This window comes from Ischnura elegans, chromosome 10 (genome assembly GCF_921293095.1).
Source record: "Ischnura elegans chromosome 10, ioIscEleg1.1, whole genome shotgun sequence".
NCBI classification, from domain to species: Eukaryota; Metazoa; Arthropoda; class Insecta; order Odonata; family Coenagrionidae; genus Ischnura; species Ischnura elegans.
In genome coordinates this window covers 20,720,527-20,745,501 of record NC_060255.1, presented here as the reverse complement: position 1 = coordinate 20,745,501, position 24,975 = coordinate 20,720,527, and the positions used below count along the sequence as shown (strand labels likewise).

Below are 24,975 nucleotides of genomic sequence, written 5' to 3'. Positions count from 1 at the left end.
AAACAGGTAAACCGCCATTTTGGAATATATCTACGGTTTGTGATGAAATAAAATCTTTTAAAATCCCTCAAATGTAAGAAAAAAAAGTGTTAATTAAGATGGTACAACAGCTTTGCCAATAAGAGTATTCATGAAACCACTGCATGAGAATAGAGTCGGCTATTTTCAGTAAAATGGGGTAATTTTCGCTAAATTTGTTCAACTTTGGCCTCAAATATATTACATTGTTAACGTGGAGTCACAGGTAAGAAATAATCTGGCAAATTATGCACAATTTATTTAAAAAACATGTAAGTTAAGTTTGAACATCCTAGCTCAAAAAAAATCGTTTTTGATGTTATGGCCAGCTTTTTTCGATTCTAGCCCGCTGTGCATTGAAATTAAATATGGAGGACCATAACTGGTGCGAGACCCAAGAAATCTTCTCTGATATTGTTCGCCGGGAAAGAACCAGACATTACATGGTCCTTCTAATGTTGACGGAATATGAGAACAGGCTGCTTGGTGTACACATTTAGGGGGACATCTTATCAGGCGGTGAATAGTGGGAAAGGGGACGAGCCGACCGGATTATGGATAAAGGACAAAGAGAATGGAAGGGAATAAGAAGAGATTTGCAGAAGAATGGACGGGGATTTAAGAGAGTGACTGAGGAGGGATGAAAGGAGGAGTTTTGAAGATGTTTGTACGGCTTCTTTCTTCTTCTTAGACCGCGATCGCCATTTATGAGAGAAAAATGACCAAAATAATGCTCCCTTTTCTCCCTAATTGTATTGATCTTTGCTGCCTGCTGCTGCTTTGAGCTGACTAAATTGTTTTTAGATAGTCAGCGTAGTAAACGCTAAGTTATTGTCAGATACAGAACATTTCATTAATATTTTTAATATCCTCTCCCAACTATTGGCACTGGTACGGTTTTATAATATTTGAGCTTTTATTATGAAATCCGCTGAGGGTTACGGTCAAAAATACATGATGATATCGGACCACGTATGAGATTTTAAAAAAAACGACAAACAGGCTAATACTATGACGATTGATACTGAGAAATAAAATTAAAACATACCGATCCATTGCTCACTTTTTGTAGTAATTTCCTGTATGTCTGCAATTGTCTTAGATTTGGGTTGAAATTAATGAGAAAAAAATGCCCAAAATAATCCATAATCTTCACCCTAATTATATTGATCTTCGCTACCTGTTTCTGCCTTGAGATCACAATCACACGAAATTTTTCTTAGATACTCAGTGTAGTAAACGCTACATTATAAACTCATCATGTAGCACTTACCTTAGTGCTGACCTTAGCAATGTAGATTTGTACTCCAGAGCTGACCATTGTTAGTACTTATGTTATATTCCTATACAACCAACCTTTCATTAGAGGAACAGGTGTTTAGTATCATTTTAAACAATGAATTTTGCGTTTGTTTCATTTTCATTTGTTTATTCAGAGGTTTGCACCACTTTGTGAAAATATGGCAAGCTACAATTTTTCAAAAGACGGATGACGCAATACAACGCCCGTAGCAAAAATCAAAGGATTTCACGTAGCGTAATACTACGCCCGTAGCACGCAAAGTTCTGGAGTATTATTTCATTAATATCTTTAATTTTCTCTCCCAACAAAGTTCACTGGATGTGGCTTCACGATATTTATGCTTTTACAATGCAACCCTCAAAGGGATACAGTCAAAATACATGATTATGATACAACAGATCACTGAGTGATCTGATCACTCGTGAGTGATAGTGATCTGATCACTCGTTATAGTATTATCCTGTCTGTCGGCTTTTTATCTTAGACCTGGGTTGATATTTACGAGAAAAGATGCCCAAAATAATTCTTCCTCTTCTCCCAAATTTTATTGATCTTCGCTGCCTGCTGCTTTGAGCCGATTAAAATATTCTTAGATAGTCAGTGTAGCCAAAAATACGTTATAAATTCATTATATAGAATATCATGTCATCAATCTCTTAAATTTATCTCCCGAATATTTTCACTGGTTAGTTTTTATGATATTTATGTTTTTAAAATGCAATCCTTTGGAGTGTGACAGCAATAAATATGTGATTGTGATTAAATGGATCGTTTGACGTGGTATTGTTCTGTGTGTCGTTATTTTTAATAAAAGACCTAGTTCAATATTTACGAGAAAGAAATGTCCAAAATATCGCGTACTCCTCTCCCTAATTTTATCGACTTTCACCAACTGCCGCTGATTTATCCGCGAAAATTGCTCTAAGGTACTCTTAGGGCAGGTTTCACCATCGTGGATAATTTGATTGACTCGGATAATATCTTCCGAAAACCGAGATATTGCAATAATCACGTTTCACCGTATGAATTAACTCGGTTTGGGGCTGTTATCTCGGTTTATACTTTTACTGACAATATCTCACTGATATAAGATTGTTATCTGAGTTAAGCACATGTAACATGGCGTGCATACGGCTTCATTCTCTTTCGGAGAATAAGAATGACAGCAATGAAGAATATGGACAATATAATCGGAGACGACGTGAATGGTGGATGAAAGAGCGTGCAAATTAGTTTAATATTTACGGTAACGTACATTTCTCAACTGTGATTTCTCCGCTGCCGTCATCGTTGTTGTAAATGCTATGTTAAAATATTATTGTATCAATTATTGAGTGCTAAATTAGTAAAGAAAAAAATTCATCATCATCATCATCACTGGTCAACAATCCTAGGATTGGTTTGACGCAGCTCTCCACTCAGTTCTCTTATCAGCTAATCTTTTCACACCTACGTATTTCTTCTCTTTCACATCTCTCTTTACTTGTTCCATATATTTTGTTCGAGGTCTTCCTTTTCCATTCTTGCCTTGCACTTGTCCTTCGACGATTGTCTTCATCAGGCCATCATGTCTCAAGATGTGGCCTAAAAGGTTGTTCCGTCTTCTTATTAAGGTTTTCATGAGGCTTCTCTTCTCTCCTACACTTCTTAGGACTTCCTCGTTACTAACTCGGTCGATCCTTCTGATTTTCATCATTCTTCTGTAGCACCACATTTCGGAGGCCTCTATCCTTGCTTTCTCCGCTGCGGTCATTGTCCATGCCTCACTTCCGTAAGGGAGCATACTCCAGATGTAGGTTCTTATAAATTGTTTCTTTACTTCCGTATTTAAGTTTCCCGCTGTAAGCAGGTCTCTCTTTTGGTGGAATGCTCTGCAGAAAAAAATTATATTCCCCAAATTTAATGTCCACAGACTATGATTCGTCATGTCCGTGGACGTAATGCATGTGGATGTCATGACAGATGGTAACGGACATGATTTTACACTATGAATAGTTATAGAATGAACAATGCCAAAGAAAACAAACTTTTTCCCGTGATTAAACACAATTACTCTTCTGCAGTGTCCGTGGACATAAATATTATGTCCGTAGACAACACAAGGGTAAAAATTAAAAAAACTGTGAAAATATTAATAACGATCTCTGGCAATTACCATTTACGTCATTAGCTTGTATGAATGACAAACTGTAATAACACAATTTTGGTTCTTGTGTAAAAAACTATTTTTTTTTTATTTTGCCTGCAGAAAATGTACGTTTATGGGAGAATGGCCTACCCCCGACCCTAAATAAACACCTGTGGCCTGGTATTAGTTGAGCTCTACCTTCTTCTACCAAACCAACCTTGAGGTCAAATCATTTTTCACGTTTGATGATGTTCTCCTCCAATTATATATGCTTGTATGTACAGTTTTATTAGATGTCCTAATGTATGAACGAGTAACTCAGGCAAAAAAAACGTGATCGTATCGTTAAATTGAGTCTATTTCAAAGTAAATTGCTGTGTGTCGGTTTTTTCCCCTGCTATCTGTGGGAGTGATTAATCCGCGATAGAGACCGCAGTAACTCTACCTCTACGTCCGAATCTGTTTGTTTCGCCGCGTGTGACCGATTCAATCACTTGTCCAGTGGATTATTTATTGAAGGTGTTTGAACGTATAACCCCTCCTCTACTAATCGGATGGGGGAAGGGTAGGGCAGCGCTCGGTACGTAAACTCGCTGGAAGGCATAAAAATGGGGATAAAAAAAACGTACACGTTCACGAGGCGCATTTTATATATGCGTATTCCTCCGCTGTCTCTCCATTCCGTAACAAACACACGCAGCGGCGTGAAGCACGGACTCGGGCGGTAAAACAAAAGAAAGCGTCAAATTTTTTTTTGCCTTACGAGAGTGGTGCCAATCCTGAGCGCGCCCGTGAAAATAAAAGAGAAAGAACAGAATTCAAACGCTGTACTGTGTGCTAAATTTGATCCCAGAGCACGCCAGGAATTGGGTTTTTTTAGGCGGACATGGCTAGAGATCGTAAAAGTCTTAAAAAATCTCGTGGCTCCGACCAAATCCGCTCATTCTTTGCAAATTTATGGAGAACCTTTTGTGTTTGTGTGAGTTTTAGCTTCTTGAGGCATCAATTTTTATATGCAATGACGTATGTATCATTGTCTCGTAAGCTATTGCGTTTTCTGCTGTTAAGTGAATTCTTTGCTTCGAACTATTTGTTCTCTGGCTCTACCCGAATCAGGAAATTCCTTCCTGATTTATGGAGAAATTTTAGTGCTACGGTTAGTTTTAGCTTCTTCAGGCTTCATTTTTTTTAGCAATGATATATATTATTGCCTCGTCAGGTATTGCGCTTTCTGCTTTTCAATCTCTTAAACTTGAACTATTTGAAGTCTCATACAGTCTAGGGGTTCCACCCAGATCCTCTCATTATTAACACATTTATGGAGAACTTTTAGTGTTTGTGTGAATTTTAGCGTCTTGATTATTGCATTGTCTGGTATTGTGCTTTGTGATGTTGATTCTCTTTGATTTGACCAATGTGTACTCTGGTTATTTTGGAGGCTATGAGAAAAAAAAACTGATACAGGAGTGGGTCATCAGGAAGAGAATTACGTTAGCTAAGGCGTTCATGAACAGGAAGGAGCTCATAAGAGGATCGAATCTAAGAATTTGAAGAAAAGGTCAGTGAAGATTCTGATCTGGAGTGCAGCGCTTTACGGTGCAGAAACGTGGACACTTAGGAAGGAACACGAGAGAGAACTTGAGGCGTTCGAGATGTGGGTGTGGCGATAAAATAGAGAAGGTAAAGCGGAAAGGAAGGAAGAGGAACGAAGAAGTGCTGGAAATGGTGGGTTGGGAGAGGCAGTTTCTAATTATAATGCAGAGGAGACAGAAGGTACGGATGGAGCGAGTACTTAGCGGGGAGGGGATGTTGAAAATAGTGTTAAAGGGCAGAATGTTGGGTAAACGAGGGAGAGAAAAGAAGAGAGGGATTTTTAGTCAGAATGAAAGGTAGTAGGCCTTATTTTGAATTGAAGAGGGAAGTTCATGATGGGAGGGGATGCTGCCACAATACTTTCTAAACATTTATAACCAAGATGGGGAAATTAAATTTCAAGATATATCATTTTAAAAATGTGAAAAGTTTCTACTCAATCATTTTTTTCTGTTTCCGCTATATATTTCACCATTAAATTTTACAGTTCAAAATAACACGTAGTTTAATTCCCTAGCAGCTGAAAATGTGTATATATTTGATGTTATTTAGAAGCAACATAGGGTTAAAATGAGATGATTACTACATGGAAACCTACCATAATCGGTAGAATACTTTGATAAAACATATCTTTCTCATTCGTCTCGCGATTTCCTTTACAACCAATAGCGATTTAGGATTTGAGTGAGCTATATTTTATAAATGTGATCTTATTGATGGCAATAAAGGATGCTTTACTTGATACAGTTTCTGCTTCCTTAATGGCGTTTTTCCAGTACCTGTACCTTCTGCCGACGATGCTCGGTCTGAGCTCCCTTTCCCGTGCCTCGCGCTAAAGGATTAATGGATCCCAATGGCCTGAGCCATAATCGTAAAATTCCTCCGTCCTATTTTTCCGACTGGGAGTCCTCCAGGGTTCCATCCTCGGCCCCCTCTATTTCCCTCCGCCCTAGGTCCGATCCGGGTGAGTAAACAAACAAACCAGGTCGACAACAGTCACGTTGCTGCTCGCAAACTGCGCTCGAGAAAGAAAAAAAAGAAATACGACCCACGCTTTGGAGTGGTCGGAATCAATGTATCTCGGGCAAGATTTCCTGGGGGAACGTTTCTAGAGACCAATGCATTCGGAATATCTTCCTCGGTGCTCTAAGAGCAGGAGGTATCGGAGGGTTTTGGCCTACAGACCGCTAGATATATCCATGGATGGGCACTCTATCGAATCAGCCAAGAGCTCTCAGCGCTCGTGAGCTTATTTAGCTTGCATACCATACGTTGATGCAGGGGAGATTTTCAGCCTTGGTTTTTCAGTGGCCAGAAAAAGAGATTTGAAGGGATTTTGATGGAGGAAATAATAGTTTCATGAAGAATATAATCTGGTCTATTCTACTTTGATATTGCCGTGAGAAATGCCTTTGTGGACCAGTGACCTAAATATTTAGAGAATATGTCATTATTTAGATTTTATAAGGTATTTTTATCAGGTGGGTGTAGGTTTTGGAAAACTATTAGCCAGTGCATGCCCGGGCATACCAGTTCGTACTTCATCGTTTTTATGGCCGATGGCTTTGTTTTGGCTTAATTTTCGTTGTAACAATAATTTCAATTTTTCAAGGCAACTTTAAACATTAAGCTCGTTGCTCTCATCCTTCATATCAGCAAAGATTTAGTGTTTTAACTCACTTTAACGCAATTTTGCTTCTATGCAACATCAAAAATGTATAAATTTTCAGCTAAATTAAGGAAATATCTAAACCATGTACCTATTATTTTGTAGCCTCATGTTCAATGACGAAACATTTAGCTGCCACATTAATGATGATCGAATGAAAAATTTTCATGTTTTATAAATTGAAATATCTTGAAATTTTAGTTCTCCCAGAAGCAGCTATGAGTTATAAAGGGTTGAATAAATAAATATATTTATATATTTCGCGAAATAATGGTAATGAATTCTACTTTGTAATGGTAAACTCAATTATAAGTATTTAGAACTTATATAAGTGTGAATCATACTTTTATCGCCTTATTTTTGACAAATAATAAAATATATAAACACCCTTTTCATGAATTCCGTGATGAAATATTTTAATAGAGTAAAAGAGATAATTCTGATTAAATAAATAAACCATTCAATATAATAAAAACTCTAATTTTGATGAGGTGTTGAAGTACTTAATTTATCTAATTCCACAAAAGTACGATTAAGTGAAGAAGATGTAGACAGAAAATAGAGAAAGCAAACGTTTGATGCCGCGACTCTGGGGTTGTCGGCAGAAGCTCGGAGATATCACCGGGAAAGTTATCTTAGCTGGAAATGGCTGATGGAGTAGTTTGTGGTAGAGTTAAAAGACAAAAAACATAAGGACGAGCTGCGTTGAAAGTGGCCGTTTTGAGATGGTATCACCCATTTTGTTTATTTAGGCTTTAATTCTATGAAAATATATTCTCCCATTGATTTATGTTCTATTCAGTTTGGGAGGGAAGAAAGTAGATAAAACTTTAATTTAGTTAAGTTAGGCACAGTTTTACTCTTTTACGGACACCACCTTTATGGGTTTTCTGACCGATCTCTGAACAATTGATTTTTTTAAATAGAAGGATTTCATCCGACCGGCTTTAGCTCCTTCAACTTTATTACTTGCGGGGTAGTATTTAGCGTAAAAATCGGGGTTTCTTTGGGTGTTCCTACAACTTAAGGACACCTCTTACTTATGGACACATTTTCGAGGACCGTAGGCGTCCTTAAATGAGAGGTTATAATTTATTTTTCTCAATGAAGAATAGCGGCTTTAATTCCTACACTATAATATATACATGGTAATATTGTTGGCCTTTCATACTCCCGCCGTCGTGGTTCGCCGGGGAGACGAGGCGGGGCGCTGCCGGCGGTTCGCGGAGGGAGTGTGTGCGGACGACGAGACGAGCAGTCGTGAAGCGAGTCGTGAAAGGGAGCGGAACCGACTCACTTGTTCATTGTATTAGCAACCAAATTTGTTCTTAAATTGTAATAAACCATCTCAAGGCGAAACGACTTCGCGGCGTTATAATTATTGTCCAGCTGCAGGAGTTGAGACCTGCATCAACAAATATTGAGCGTAAAATTATGTTTTCTTTGTGTCACCACTAGTGGTGTCATGATGCCGGAACGCCCGCGCCGTTCCGCCACTGGTTAACAAAAGACATAATACTCAAATAAAACTTTTATCAATATTGGTGCCTAAAAAATTCAAATATATACATACCTACCAAAAATGTTTTTTTCAAAATAAAATGTAAATAATAACTTGTGATAAAAAACACAAACACCCATACAAAAGTTAAGGTAATTACGTTCCGGCTCCGCTAATTTTATCATGACGTCAGTGGTCACCACCGACTTAACGGGCATATTTTCAAGGGCTGTTAGGGACGGTAAATGAGATGTTTCCCTGTATTTTGCTCAATGGAGAATGGTGGAAAGCCTTAGTCGTTTGGTTTTCGGGTAGTGAATGGGAGAGTTTGAGGTGCAAAGGTGTTCGGAGACATTAAAAGAGGCGAGGCCGTAAACAACTCACTTTCGCTGCTGCGGTCCTCGGCTGAAATTGATGGACCGTTTTTTTTCGGTTGAGTTCACCCGAAAGTTCAAAGCGGGGAAAAAGTTTCTCGAGGAGCCCTCTTCGACTTGATCCTTCGTTCATATTTCATCCATGAAGATCCCTCAGCATAACTCCCAGGGGTTTGGAAAATAAGACTCCTAGATATTTAAGGAGGATGATTGGGTCTCCCCAAAAACGAATATTTATGAACCATTCTCTAAATTAATGAATGGACTACTAGGGTTGGTATTCTTATTTTTCAGTATTGAGTTATGAGTATCCTCTACGCGAGAGAGTTTAAATATACGCTTGGAAAGCATTTTTGGCAGATTACTTTAAGTGGCTGTACGTATAAATGTATGTTAGATCACAGTCGTTTATAACAAAAGTATGCAATTTCTGTTATTGACGGTGAAAAGTTGGGAAAATAGAGGCTTAAAATTTGGAATATTACAATATGGTGCGTATGATGATATTTTTTGTATTTGATTCGCCTTTTTCGTCTCTTACCTTCATACAACAAAAAACGCGGTGAAAGACAAAGAACATGATTTACCGAGAAAACCTTTGAAAGTGGAAGGCGCACGGCTCCTTTAGAAAAGATTCGTGCTCATTAGATGAATTCTTTTCCTTTGATGGTAACTTGGGCTGAATGAAATCCTTGAAACTTAAGTAAATCATTTATCGATATATTAAACATAATTTCCTGAACTGTTTTGCAAAATACAGGATAATTCCTTAAAATGGTTTCATCATTTATTAATAGATATTTTCCTGTATAATATGAATCATATCTTGAAGTCGTTTCCAAAATTGAGTGTTTTTTTCAATAAAGCAATACATATTTTGAGGATTCCATTACATCTTTTGTTTAAACCTTTTAATTGTTTTTTAAACCTTTTGTTTAGACCGTACACGTTAATATTTCTTATGAGGTGGCTTACTCTTTAGTTTTCAATAAAATATTCTAAATAAGTTCTCTTGTTTACGTCAATCCAAGTCGGATATGCTAAATCAATTTTCAATCAATCGTTAGATTTATGAATAAATTCAAGTTTAATATTATATCGTGATTTCACTTCAAATATACTCTGAAGAGGCAATTGAAGACTTTCTATTTGCAAAATAATAATTGTCTTTATTCTGAAAAACTCTTAAAGATGATCATGACTGATATCGACCTCCCTGATTTGTCCACGCACCATAGCCCGGTTCGTGTCGTGACGAAGGAAGATCAAAGCCTCAGGTCGCGAACTGCAGTGTTGTGTTTGGTCAAATTACCAAGTTGGCCGTCCCAGCTCTCTGTCCTCAGCGATTTGGACGCTTGAGCATGCATCGGTAGTCCATACCTCAAGGGGATTAAATCGTCCTGCTTGCTCAGGGCCGGCCGTCCACGGTTATCCTGGTCGACCGCACTGTCCACGCGGCCTAACCCTTGAGTCAATAGATCCTCGGTACATTCCATGGAAACCATCTTGATTTTGATTTCAGCTCTGTCAATCAGGCTGGTAGAGATTAATCGCTAGCATCCAAAAGCGCCCAGATTGTCTGCAGCCATTGTTTGATACTATTACTGCCCGAGACCTCTGAAATCTAGACGACAGAATGGTGATACATTTTCAAACTAAGCCAATAAATTTTACTTTCGGCCAACTTGATAAATATCTCAAAAATTGTGCCCCTTTTAAACCATTTGCGCTAGTAAAACTTTCTGCTTGCGACCGTGAAGAAGTATAGGCACGCTGTCCTTTTGTCGTCTCTAGTAATCCTTGGGAATATTTTGGTGATACGTTTAAACTTTCAGTGCGGGTGTAAATTTTGAGTTCATATTCAGTGATGAACCTATTGTTTCGCTAATTTAATATGTAAAAGACTGATTACCGCACAATTATGTCACATAATCAATCATATTTCTGCAAAAAAAACATTTTTCTTAAAAAATATGTTAACTTCTTAAACAGCCATTCGACATAGCCTATACTGTATTATATAATATACCCCCGCCGAAATCATGGTCCTGGAAGCCCAATTGTTAGAGCACCCGTACGGCAGCCGGGAGGTTCTGCGTTCGAGTCTCAGTCAGGCCGCGCTCTGATTTTCTGGCTTATTCCATTTACCACAGCACCGTTGTTCCCGTCCTTTTTTCCATTATATGTTCCTATCCTTTTATTTCCTTATCTATGAATTTATTTTTATATTACATATATTTATATACTCTCCAAGAACGACTGCTTCCTTAGCAACGCCAGGGGTTCAATTGATTGCGACGGGCCGAAAGAGGAACCCTACCAATCGTCAACACAGTGGGGGAGTGGAAAGAACCGTTATAGGCCCCGTGACGGTATAAGCAGTCATTTTCCATGGTCTGTGAGGCAGCACGGCTGTTTAAGAAGTTATCCGAATGGGAGGTGATAACTTGTTTCTTCGGAATGACCCGTAGCCATGTACCTACACTGGGTAGTAACGAAGTCAGAATCTAATGCTATTAAATTTCTACGAGTTACCCTGATTGAAAGGATGATTCTTTAGGGCAAGTATATATTTTTGGATGACAGAAAGTTAAAATAGTCTATACAATGACATTCCCTGATTATTTTTATGATACTTTCGTGTAATTTACGTTCAGTAGGCGTCCAAATTGAATTTACGTTTGGCATGTCCGTCCCTTTATCTCAGTGGGCTTATTTCGATCGGCTTAAAAAATAAAGCAGTTAGGGGATTATCGTTTTCATTACTCCAGCGTGATAAGAATTATATTTTAACTGTAAATGAATGAGTACCTCTAAGCTATATTTTAGGAAAGCTACAGACTAAATACGTACTTTTCAAAATTCGAATGCATGGAAGACATGGCTATCGCCATTGCCAGTATCTGAAGAATGAAGATATTTATCTTTCTGGAGACCAATTTTGACTCAATTTAATTATGAATTCTCGCATCCACGACCCCCGACGGTTAACGGAGAGTGAGTCGACCACCTTCTAACTTGTTCTGAGCTTTTTTTTCGCCAATTACAAGACGTTAGCATTTATCACGAAGATAAATTCGAATGCATGGAAGTTATAGGTATGGAAATTCAAATGCATGGAAGCATGGCTACTAACCTTTCCATTGCGTGTTCCATCACAGATAAAACATAGTTTTTATGCTTGAAAACATGTTTCCAAAAACACAAAAAATATAATGCCCGCGTTATTGCAAAAACTTTCAACCACAAATTTTAATTTCTTGTAAAAATAAGTTTGTATTTACTTACGCAGCCGGAATAAGGAATACCAACCTGTGCCACCAAGTACAAAAAAATGACATAAAAGAAAAATAATTTTTCTTTACCGGGATGCGCACCTGAATCCCTCGAATCAGACAGGTTTCTTACCACTTAAAAGCAATAACCGCGGCTCAAATCCCGGTCAAGGAAAACTATTTTTCCTCTGTGAAATTTTCGCCTTTAACCCTGCATTTCCTGGCGACTGCGACAAGATTTTTCCGCTGGCTATTCGGCGATTATATTCTTATTATTTTACCAGAGAAACTGTGAATAATGGAGACCTTGAAATGTTGAGCGAGAATATCTTCATATAGCAACAAAAACATGTTTGAATCGATTTTTTTACTTTAAGTATATCGGGACTAGCCATGGTGATAATTTTACGGGTGCCACCGGCAATTTGCGAAAAATCCACAGATATAAAAATTTAGTCGCCTTGACCGGGACCCTCGATGACGGCTCGAGTGCTTTAGCTAGTTAAGCTAGCGAGGCTTTTCATATTTACATTTACAGGGATTGAAGCTTTAAATTGGCCTCTGAACTTACCGCGAGGACTCCGACGACCTTCCAGAGGGTCAGTGAAGGTCAGCGTTGATTCTGTGGACAGTTTTCGAGGGCCTTTTGGCACTCTGAGTGGACTCGTGGAGCTGCCAGCGTCTGGACTCACTTCTTCTGCCATGGCGACGTAAGTCTTGAACACTTCAAATGAAAATTGTCTTGCCTTATGTTATTTATAACTCGTCTTACTTCTCTCTTCTCCCTTCTGATTTTATCTGAAACTCATTCACCAACTTTTTAGCTCAGAGTTTTTATTCTTAAACATGTAACACGAGAACGAATGTTCGGTTCTTGTTGTTTTTCCAACTTCGCACACACAGTCACAGGATATATACGCGTAATTTATTTAGTCAGTCTATACGCATCTTTTGGGTGCCTTAGTAGTTATATGTAATGGACGTGAGCACATAGATAGTTTTAGGTCGTCACTCACACTTTCGTGAATGCTAAATAAAGGCGTAGTTTTCACAGAAGTTATTGTTCAATGAAAAAGCTATGAATTGGTCACCTTCGAGATAAGCACGAGTACTCTATTATATTATTAATAAATAATATTCTTAAATATGTTTATATTTACACACCCACCTGCACGGAAAAAACTTTCCCACTATGTGCTGCAAGCGAGTCGTCCCAAGTTTTTCAATTATGGCTAAGTAAGCAAAGGATTTAGTATCAGAATTAAGTGGTTATCTTGGTATATAATTGAGTAATAATATTTGAGTATTGATAATTCATGTATTTAAATATATGTATGCGTATAGTTTTCCTAAAATTTAATTTACTTTATTTTCATCTATCACATAGAAGCTTATCGAGTGCATCACTAGTTATTCTGGACATGCATTCTCCTATTTCGAGTTTGACAAAGGAGCATTCATCATTCAAAATAGAAAACTCTTATATCTGGACGCGACCCGACTATAGGGTTACTTCTTCAGTCCTTATATTAAACTTGACCCCTCTAACTTCACTGCTATATCTTCGCCTCTCCGTTCCTTGTCAACGAATGCCACCACTCCAACGCTTCTGAAAGAAAGCAAAGGCTTCTCGTTCTTCTTGGTCCACTTATGCTCACGTATATTTCCTATATTTTTTCATCCCTTCCGTTCTACTTTCGCCGAGAATCGCAGCAGGGCCCTATAGTTCCTCCCAGTCCGTTTCCTCAGCCAGATCGCGGGTCGAGAGATACCTGAAACTCTACCCTATCCACGAGTGGTCTGGAGGAATTCGTATTTTATTCGCGGATTGGATCTGATTCTTTTTCTATGGCCCCGGGTCTCGCTATACCGCCGGCGAAGAGATATCCAGGGGAAAGAGAAAATATTCAGGGGAATAACCCCGGCGTTATAGGGTTGCGTCTGATTTTATTTCGACCTTCTTCGCTCAGCACTCATCCAATATTTATATCTATCCCTTATTTTTGCTATTTCTAAACTCGATTTCTCTTTGATAGTGTGTATATATCAGTGAGTGTATTTGTTTGATATATTAAATATATTATATGTATCAATTGACTTAGAGTATTTTGTTTTGGAATAAAATGAATCCTAAAATAGGCTTTTTCTCATGTTATCAGTCTTGTCGACTCGCAATTTCCCCTAGACGCTATCGATTCTATCCTTTCGGAAAAGAGACTATTTAAATTGACTGCAGAATTGACGAAGTTTTAGTGATCATTGACCGTAGTTTATTTTGAAAATATTGGCATGGATCCTTTAATGGTTACAATCGTGAAAAGACCGTGAACTGACTCAGCTTGCTGCCAGCTGTCCTCACTGACCTAGGTGATTTTCTCGCTTCCCCTTCCCCTCTCTTTACGCTTATTGATTTATTCTCCCCGTGTATTCAGTTGTGCGGCGTCTCCTCCTTGCCATACCCGCCCTCTTTCAGCGTCTTGATCTCGTCCTTGTGGCTGGGTTCGTCTTCCGTCTCCTCCTTCAGTTTTATTGGACTGACCTGATCCCCAGGGCAGCTCAGACGAAGCAAAATTCCGTGTGCTGAAGAGGAGGGTCTCCTTTTTGTCTACATACATGCACACTTCACTTTCGAACGCCCTTACACACTCACCGTTCTAATCTTGCAATAGTTTTTGTCTTGATCCCTTTCTCCGAGCAAAAAGAAAAAATATTTCTCTCAAGATTTCAGTGAACCTTTGTTCAATATATTTCTTCTACCATTTCCTTCAGCAGCGGGTACGTAAAAAATATATATGTACGGATATCTGGTGTAAATTTGCCCTCCAGCTTTGGATTCTCTTTCACATTTCACCACTTTCCAACTCCACGGTCGGTTAAATCCTTCCTCTCCTCTCGCTTTTATCTGTCTGGTCTCAAATGTTTAAGTTCTTCTGACATTCTGTTTGCGCATCTCTTGACTCCGTTGTCATCCCGTCGTTCGACGACCCACAAAATAATGAGCGGGAGGGTGGAGATAAGAAAAAGATCCCTTTTTTTCTTCGGTGTTAAAAATTGTGCCTCCTTCTCATGACACCTCTCTCGAGTGTTCCCATTTGTATGCTTGATTTCTTTGCTATGCTATTGCGTCATTCTTTTATCTCAAATCCTGCTTTATCCGACTTTTCCCATTCTTTTCTCACGCATCTAAAATGTATCCTTTCTTAATCTTATCCACCAGCTTCTTTCTCCATACCTTGGTTCGAATAGCTCCAAGAGCTAAATTTCTGGCCGCCAAAGTGTTTCTCTAACTCTTTTTCTATCTTAATATCCGTACTTTTCACTTGTACTTTGTACCAATCCCACTAAATGATGACTTTATGCCATCACAGTTGTATTGATTACGGTGTTTATGGTCCCGTGATCCTCGCCTGTACTGACTAATGAACTAAGATTTAAAATTTTCTCTTCCTTTCTAAACTAACTCCTCGTATATATCGGTGGTGATTACCCAAATCTTAGTGAAAGAGTGAGACGCTAAAATTTACCACTTAATATAAGAACGTTTATTTTTCAAACTATAAGAGAAATGATTGACTGTCCCCATCACTATCCAACATCATTCAACATAAGGTTTTCCCTTCTTCCTTGCTTTGTGCCGTTTGCCATCAACCATTAATCTCGTCAGCAAGACGTCTGATAATGTGTTGACTACAGTGGGTCTGGTTCTCTCTTCTGTCTTGGCTGTTTGTAGAAAACGGAGTCACACGTGTCCTTTGAGGCTGAGAAATCTGAAAGGAGAAGAAAAGAATGGAATGTAAGCAATGGATTAAGACAGGATAATTAACATGTTCATGGCATCGGAAAGTATTAGTTGAGCATCATATTACCAATGTATGAGTATGCATTGCGTATTCATTATGCGAAGATTTGACAGTGTTCATTTCCACCAATTAGCGACGGGTTTAACGTAGTCATTTTGGTGATAGACATCGAGGTACAAAGAGATTTTATTTTATTTTGGTTTTGGTGTGTCGCCCTACCACGACTGCATGGAAGATTAGTAGCGACTAATTCCAGGAAACATGGAAAGCTACTAAAATTCTCTCCCAATGTGTGACTCGAGTAACCGTGTCCAATATAATATGTTAATTACAAGTATTCTTACAGTAAGGTTTATCAAGGAAGTGGAAGAGGATATATAAATATGGAAAGGCTAGGGGAGTTAAAATGCTAAATTAATGAGATGCTAATGATAAGTGCGATGAATGAGATGAAATGATGCTAATGAATGGAATGGTGATGATAAAGATATAAACCAATCTCTTGGTTGTTCATCTACGATAATCATAGCGCTACAGGCCCCGTTACAGTATGCAGAGAGTATATAGGGTCCGGCGGAGAAAGACATCACGTGAACCTAATTGAATACCAAAGGAAGTTGCGCAATTTGTGAATAACTGCTACGGTCGTACAGAAACGTTACTCATACATTAAACGAATTAGGCTGGGAGCTGCTAGAGGCTTATAGACTAGGACTTATATTGCTTGAGCAATTGATAAAGGGTATAAATATTACGCATACTTGAAGTTAAATACATATTAGAAGAAGGGATTACGCATTATAACAAACTATACGTCCACATTCATGCAAAGGCAATGCTTGCCAGCAGTTACAAATTCCCATACCAAATCCATGCAAAATTAGTACAATGTAAAAATATAAATATACAATGAGTCGTCGTAGCGAGTAACGCCATTAAATTTTCACTCGAGACACCGTGCTATCGTTAATATTACGATATTATAATGCTATTATTACTGAATTTGACTTATGCTAATTTTTTATTTTTTATTATTAAAAACATTGCAATTATATTTCATGCTTTCATGTATCAATTTGATATAATCATTTTTATTCATAGCCCTGTGGAAGATATTAAGTAATATATCGAAAAGTCAATCAAAAATTTACCATTTCGTTCATAGGCTTAGGCATATTCCGAGGCGCTAATAAACAGTAGTAATAATATGAGTGAAGTTGGCGTTGTAATGCTTTGCCTCGCATTTTCTGTTACTGCGCAACCACCTTGAGCGCCGCCTTACAGGGGGAATACATTGTCACTCTGACGTCCCACCATCACCATTCATTTAGTTCATTATATACATTAATGACCTCTGCTCCCGAATCAACAGTAAAATACGTTTATTTGCTGACGACGCTGTCATATATCGTGAAATTAGTGATCACTCTGACTATGAAATTCTATCATCGGATTTAAACAACGTTTATTTGTGGAGCTAAGAGTGGGGAATCGTACTTAATCTGAGCAAATGCATGACGGTACATTTCTTGCGGAATTCGTCCAAATATAACAACGTTTATGCTGTGGATGGTATTAACATATAGGCAGCAGACGAAGCGAAGTGAAGTACCTGGGAGTTACGATAACCTCGAACCTATCGTGGGGAACACATACTATAAGAAATATTAGCGGCACAGCCCTGAAGAGATTAGGTTTCGTCAAGCGTATTGTGGGAAGATTTTCGGATGAGGAAATAAAAGAGAGGTGCTATTTCACACTCGTCCGACCGCACCTTGAATATGCAGCGAGCGTATGGGATCCGGTGCATAAAGACTTAATCCGCGAACTGAACAAAATACAAAGGAAGGCTGCGCGGTTCGTCAAAAACCGCTGCGGGCGTACAGAAACGTTACTCAGTTATTAAACGAATTAGAATGGGAGCCGCTAGAGGCTCAGTGGCCGCGCACTAGGCTTATATTGCTTAAGCAATTGAAAAAGGGTGTAAAGATTACGCATACTAGAAGTTAAATATGTATTAGAAGTAGGGATTACGCATTGTAACAAAATATACGTCCACATTCATGCAAAGGAAGTACTTGCCAGCAGTTACTAATGCCTAATCCATGCAGAGCTAGTACTATGGAAAAATATAAACATATAATGAGTCGCCGTAACGAGTAACGCCATTAAGTTTTTCACTCGAGACACCGTGCTATCCTTAATATTACGATATTATAATGTTATTATTGCTGAATTTGACTCGTGTTAATTTTTTTATTTTTTTATTATTAAAAACATTGTAATTAGCTTTCATGCTTTCATGTATCAATTGAATTTAATCATATTCATTCATAGCCCTGAATAATATATTAAGTAATATATCGAAAAGTTGATCATAAATTTACCATATCGTTCATAGACTTAGACATATTCCGAGGCGCTAATAAACAGCAGTAATAATATGAGTGAAGTTGGCGTATTAATGCTTGCCTCTTATTTTCTGTTACTGCGCAATCACCTTGAGCGCCGCCTTACAGGGGGAATACATTGTTTCTCTGACTTCCCACCATCACCGTTCATTTTGTTGATTATATACATCGATGACCTCTACTCCCGAATTAGCAGTAAAACACGTTTATTTGCTGACGACGCTGTCATATATCGTGAAATTGGTGATCACTCTGACTATGAAATTCTACCATCTGACTTAAACAACGTTCATTTGTGGAGCTAAGAGTGGGGACTCGAACTTAATTTGAGCAAATGCATGGCGGTACATTTCTTGCGGAATTCGTCCAACTCTAACCATGTTTATCCAGTGGATGGTATTAACATAAAGGCAACAGACGAAGTGAAGTATCTGGGAGTTACGATAACCTCGAACCTCACGTGGGGAACACATATAAAGAATATTTGTGGCATAGCCCTGAAGAAATTAGGATTCGTCAAGCGTATTGTGGGAAGATTTTCGGATGAGAAAGTAAAAGAAAGGTGCTATTTCACACCCCTCCGACCGCACCTTGAATATGCAGCGAGCGTATGGGATCCGGTCCAGAAAGACTTATCCGCGAACTGAACAAAATACAAAAGAGGGCTGCGCGGTTCGTCAAAAACCGCTACGGGTGTACTGTAGACAGCGTTACCCAATTGTTAAGCGAATTACGCTGGGAGTCGCTTGAGACTCGGAGGCTGCGCGCTAGGCTTAGATTACTTGAACAATTGAGAATGGATATATGTGAGAGCGACACGGAGAACATAATGTTAGACCCGCACTATATTTACAGGTCCGATACAAGCGATGAATTAAGATAGATGTTTTGCCGAACGGATAGATGTGGGAATTCGTTTCTCCCCCGAACCATTAAGGACTCTAATAATGCTAGTCCTAATTTCCTTAGAGCTCTTTCTTTTTATGTAAGAACGTATGGTGTCCTGACACCCCCTGCCACACGCCTTTTACTCGGTTTGCGGAGTATGATGTAGATGTAGATCATTGGACCTAACTACAAACTCTCATCTGTTCTCTCTTCGTTCTCCAAAGTTCGGAACTAACCCTTTCCCTCCTCCCTTTCCTTCGCCCCTTTCTCTCCCTGTGTCCCTTTGCTTCCATCCCCCCTTCCTCAAACAGCTGAACCCCTCTGCAAACGTTGTGCGATGATTCCCCAGGTGAGGGAGAGACAGAGTAGAGAGTCCCGTTTTCATTCCGGGTCATTTAACCTCCCCCAACTCATCCCTTTCACTCTCCCCCCCCCTCCTCTCTCCTCACAATCCATCCGCCACGACATCACGCTCTTCTCTTCGATCCCCTCTGGTGTCGAATTGACGACGGGACTTCCAAAACCCCCTGGACTGAACGCCAGCCTCACGAGCCTGTCGCCTCGAGTCGTGGATTATTCGCGTATAGAACTGAAGTCGAAATGTTAACGAAATGGAAAACTTTGTTGTATACCAACCAATTCATATTAATTTATAAAGGTACCCGAGGATAACACCGCTGCGTCGGAACTAGTCGTTACCTTAAAATAATTTAGTGGAAAAGAGCAAAGTTTTTCATTTCATTAACGGTAAATATTATATTAAAATTTAATATTTATGTTAATTTATTTAGGTACATGAAGATAACGCCACTGCGTCGGAACTAGTCGGTACCTTAAAATAAATTGGTGGAATGGAACAATGTTTTTCATTTCATTAACGTTAAAATGAAATACCACAAAAAGGACATCAAAAGTCGAAACCATGGTCGGTTAAGTGATAATTAAAATAGTGTGGATATTACCATTTGTGCTTTAATCATGGATAGCCACAAAATAATCCGGATACGATTTGAAATACCACAAAGTTGGGCCTGAGACGATAGATATAGCTGAAGTCAGCTTTTTCGGGATACATATCGTTGAACATTATAGTGAAAAGATTCACGAATATATCGTGCTGTCGCATGACTGGGAGTCAGTTTAAACACGTATTGAACATTTTTATCAAAGAATGGTCAGCAAATGAAGTGAAACAAAGTGTGTAAAATGTTAATAAATGCCTTTGGTAACTCTGCTTTGAGTAAAAAAAGAGGATATACGAGTGATATACACGTTGAAACACTTGTTGTAGAGTTTTGAAATAAAAATAAGTAGACGAAAGATATATTTGTGTAACTTTCGTGTACAGAACTGATGACAGCCATCAAAGTCACTGAAGCATGAAAAACGGACGTGTTTTGTACTATACATTTTAAAAGAATCATGAAGTTATTTCTAATAATCTAAGTAAGCCAACTGAAACGTTGGCGGAATATTGTCCCGGAAAATGAATAATCGCGGAAGGGAACTAGAAAGAATCACTGCCTACGATCAAAAGAATTTCCCTAGCAGTTTCCTGACAAAAATTGTCATTTTCCCTGACATTGTTTAAGCATTACAGTAAGCATTGAAAATTTAAAGTATAAAAGGATAGTTAAATATAGTGAATTTTTTCCAGCTAAAAAAGTGATTAATGGGGTTTGAACTTATACTCATAAAGGTGGGTCCATCTTAAATATAAAATTTTCGTTTTAATTAGGAGTTCCTCGATCCTTCAATTTTTTCCCTCTTTAATATCACGCTGGCAATACAATTCCGGGCTCAGAATTTTGAGTTCTTTTTTCATTAAGTCACTTTTAGTACCCGTCCTCATAATACAATGAAGCATCTACTGTGTGTTAGTAAATATTTAATAAAACTGAATCGTAATTAAAAGGACAAGAATGAATGTTGGAGGCTTGTTTCAAATTCATCTCAGAATTATTTAGCACTTAGAAACCATCCGTGCGACCTCGGGCCATAAAAAGTTTGGAAAGTCATCCAAAAACGTTGTAATTATATTTTAGGTATAAAAGTGATTTTGATAGGCAGTAGTAATATTCTCTTGATGTTTATTGAAATATTTTATAACATTGAAAAGGAGAGCTTTTTGAGCTAAATCGAAATATGAAGGAAAACATTTAGAGAAAATTTCAAGCGCTATAAAACGTTCGTTTATGCAGAAACACACCTACTGCGGTATTGAAAAAGTAACAAAATATATGATTAAAAACATGGACCTTAGCTTCATTGCATTCATAAAAGTTATATAAAAAATCAATTTCAACATTAACAGATCAATTCTAAGTGACTTAAGTTTGAAAATACATTCAAATGCACACGGGCTGAAGCTGATAGAAAAATCAGGTTTACTAGAGGTGTTCAGAAAATAACTGAAATATTTTAATTTCGCGGGTTTGGAAAGTGTGATTGCCATTTTTTTTAATGTTAGTGTACATTAGGGCGGATCGGAAAAATCGATTTTTTTCCAAATCCGTCTGGCCCAATGAAAAAAAGTTGTTGGACTGATCAAAAATAAGGCCTGAAAATTTTGAGACCTCTAGATGAACACCTGTCTCTACCTGAAATGTAATTTAGAGATGGGGCGTCAAAAAACGAAAAATTAAATACTTTATGGTCACTCCCTATAGATTTTTGCTGAATTACTGCCCTTTAAGGCAAAAATATTAATTTTTTTCAGTTTTTGACGCTTCTCTCCCTAAATAGTATTTGAGCGAGGGTCAGAGGTTAACCTAGAGGTCTCAAAATTTTCAGGCCTTATTTTTTATCAGTCCCACAACTTTTTTTCATTGGGCCAGACGGATTTGGAAAAAAAATCCATTTTTCCGATCCGCCCCAGTGTACATGCCCCTTAAGAGTGATAAAATTTTACCAGTATTAATTGTTTACTTTGATGCAGCCGCTAAGGTTAGGAACACTTCTTATGATCTTGGCGATTTTAGTTTGCTAAGGACGTGAAGTAGGAGAAATACGTAGGTGTAAAAAGATTACCTAATTGGAGAGTTGAGTAAAGTGCCTCGTCAAAGCAATATTATGATGGCTGACATGTGATGATAATGAAAATAAATAGATCAAATAATGATTGCAAAGCAAAGAATGATCAGCGAATAAAGTGGAAAAATGAGCATAACACGAGAATTTACGAGTGGTATAAGAGTTTAAAAAATGGCCTTGAAGACGATGAAGATGAGCCCAAGCACTTCAAAAACCGATTGAAATGTAGAGAAAACGAAAGAAATCGTTATGAACATTTAATATAATGAATGGAGACTGTTTTGAAGGCGACTAAATTAATGTAAGCGAATTAATAAATGTAAAAGATTATGAATTCAATTATTTCCTGAGCACACCTTGTGTAGTAATTCTGAATATTTATTTTTTTGACCACCCCATGGTATTAATGGCGCCTTTAGTACGTTTTGAAATCGCGATTATCATGGATATGAACGCAAGAGAGGTAAAAGATGCTTTCGGAGAAGAAGTGATTGAAATTCTTGACAGAACCAAAGGCCAAAGTTGCTGTCCTGTTAACCACCAGCCTTTTCGTTGGCAACAACTCACTTCTTCCCCTTCCATTATTCGCGATCCCATTCCATTTCCTCCGCCTTCAAAGAGGGTGGCATAAGCTAAAAACAGACGAAATTCACGTTATTAACTGAGACTCTTAATTTGATGGATTTAATCAAGACACAGCCGTCGCTTTGGGACTTGGGAAACGTGTTTCGTTTTTTGCTGTATAATCGTCTTAAAAATAAATTTGCCTTGAGCTGGTGACGCAAAACCACATAAAATGACTTTTCCAACAATTTTCATCGGTCGTAATATCTCTCCCTTATTTCGTTCCTGCATCTGAGCCTCTTCATTTTTGACGAAAATCGATTCGCTCTTTGCAAGAAAAAATTTTATTTGCGTCGTTCATTTATTCCTGAGAATCGTAAATGGTCTCTGCGGTTTTGACCTCTGGCGTTTCAGGATTTGCGTCGGTTTCAGAGTGACATCGCCGCTTATGCATTTTCCATTCTTCCATCTACATTCCAGGTCGCTCATTCTCAGTAAAAGCATGTCCGTTATTGAGCCAGCATATTTCCCTATGATCTCCCCTAGACTGTTCTGAAGTCTTCACTAGTATCTAAGGAAGCCACAGAGTACCCTTAAAATAAACCGTGGTTGCCAAGCGCCATACCAATTATATTATCGAGGAATAAATGAAAATTTTGAAATTATTGGCACCGTCGGTAGCCCATACTTGCAAGCACCTACTCCCAATTTGGATAGGGACCTGATTTGGGACCATTTTAGTATTTCTAGTCGACTGCTCAGATGAATGCGATGTTTTTTAACGTTAGATAAGTTTTGTAGTAAGTTCCACGGTTTAAACGTGACATAAACAACAAATAAATTTTATGTTAAAATTATTTATTTCCCCCTGAATTATTAATGAAAAATGTAAGTAATAAATCCTACTACAGTGTCCCAAGTTAGGTCATTTTAATTTTAACATGGTAGAGGCGAGGAATTAGAAAACACACCGGCAGCTGGCCTCTTACGGGGTATGTAACCCTGGCCACTTTTGAGGACGGATGGCACTAGAAATCAAAGGTGGCTCAAGGAAGGGGGAAGTATCCTTCACTTGGTACAGTTACAAAAAAAATCAAATAAAAAATCAGTGGTGGGAAAAACATTCTTAATTTTCAAAGTGTAAGGGCTCTCCATCATTTTGGTAAACACCTGTCCTTCTACGATTGTCTTCATGTGGCCATCACGTCTCATAATGTGGCCAACTAGTATGTCCCATCTTCTCCTTAAGGTTTTTAGAAGACTTCTATTTTCTCTCACTCTTCACAGCATTTCCTCGTTTCTTACACTTTCAATCCATTTCATCTACATCATTCTTCGGCAGCACCACATTCCGAATGCTTCCACTCTTGACTTCTCTGCTGCTGTAAAGGTCCAACCCTCGCTTCCACAGAGAAACAGGGGGTGTTACCAATAATTCCCTTATGTTAAGGAGCTACTTTAGCTCTATTTCCGTCTCATAGGTAACAACTGTTGTTAGAGTCAGTGGCGGATCAATCTATTGCTCCCTACTTACTCCCATTGGGTCGAAACACACACAAGATAAAATCGAAATTTTTGGGGGTTGCCACTTTGTACGAAAGTATTTAGTTATATATTCCATATATTTACTTACTTTAAAGAATTGAAATACAAATTAGCTCCAAACTTAGGACCTATTTTTCACACTACTGGTATGTAGCAATTTAGCCGCAGATCCAGAGAAGGGCTAGGGGGTCTGTAGCCCCCTCTTGGGTATCCAATTCACACTAGATAGAATGGGTATTTTATTCACACCCCCATTTCTCCTGATACGTTATCCCCCATGTATCCCTCCCCTTGACCCTATACTGAATCCGTCACTGGTTAGAGTACCGTTTTTCATGATAATAATTATTCGTAAATATTTGATATAACTGAATCGTAATTAAAAGGATAAGGATGAATGTTGGAAGCTTGTTTCGTGTTCATATAAAAATTATTGAGCACTTAGAAACTATCCCTGCGTCTTCACATCTTAAAAATTTTGAAAGTCACCAAAAATGTTATAATCGGCGCACTTGAGCCTGTTCATTCTATTCTTCCGTCGTCGCCATCAGCATCTCTGCGTCTTCTCTTATCGCCCACGGCCTTCTACCCTCTTGCCACCCACTCCCATCTGAAGCCACTTATTAAAGAGCTGACTCTTTTATTCACGACCATACACTTATCTTTTTCTTCTTTTCTCCCTGCCTCACATCCTCTTCTCTTTCCCTCCTCTTTGTCCCTCTTTCATCTTATCTTCACCCCCTTCAAATTCTTTCTCCTCCCTTAAACCCCGTTTAATCAGTTCTCTTTTGTCAAACAAATAACTGCGTCTCCGTGTCTCATTTTTTCTTCAGTTGTTGCTGAAAACTCCTTCAATATACGAGGGCCGCTTTT

General features: G+C 38.3%; 1 protein-coding gene across 6 annotated transcripts in view; it reads right to left on the bottom strand.

Moving 5' to 3' along the window:
- LOC124167291 (ankyrin repeat and death domain-containing protein 1A-like) overlaps nt 1-24,975 on the bottom strand; it is a 461,220-nt gene that overhangs the window by 344,873 nt on the left and 91,372 nt on the right. For all 6 annotated transcript variants that reach the window (XM_046545218.1, XM_046545219.1, XM_046545220.1 and 3 more), the window contains exon 2: nt 12,433-15,628. In XM_046545218.1, the coding sequence (XP_046401174.1) occupies nt 12,433-12,565 (133 nt within the window). In that variant the 5' untranslated portion in view covers nt 12,566-15,628. The remainder of the gene's footprint in view (nt 1-12,432; nt 15,629-24,975) is intronic.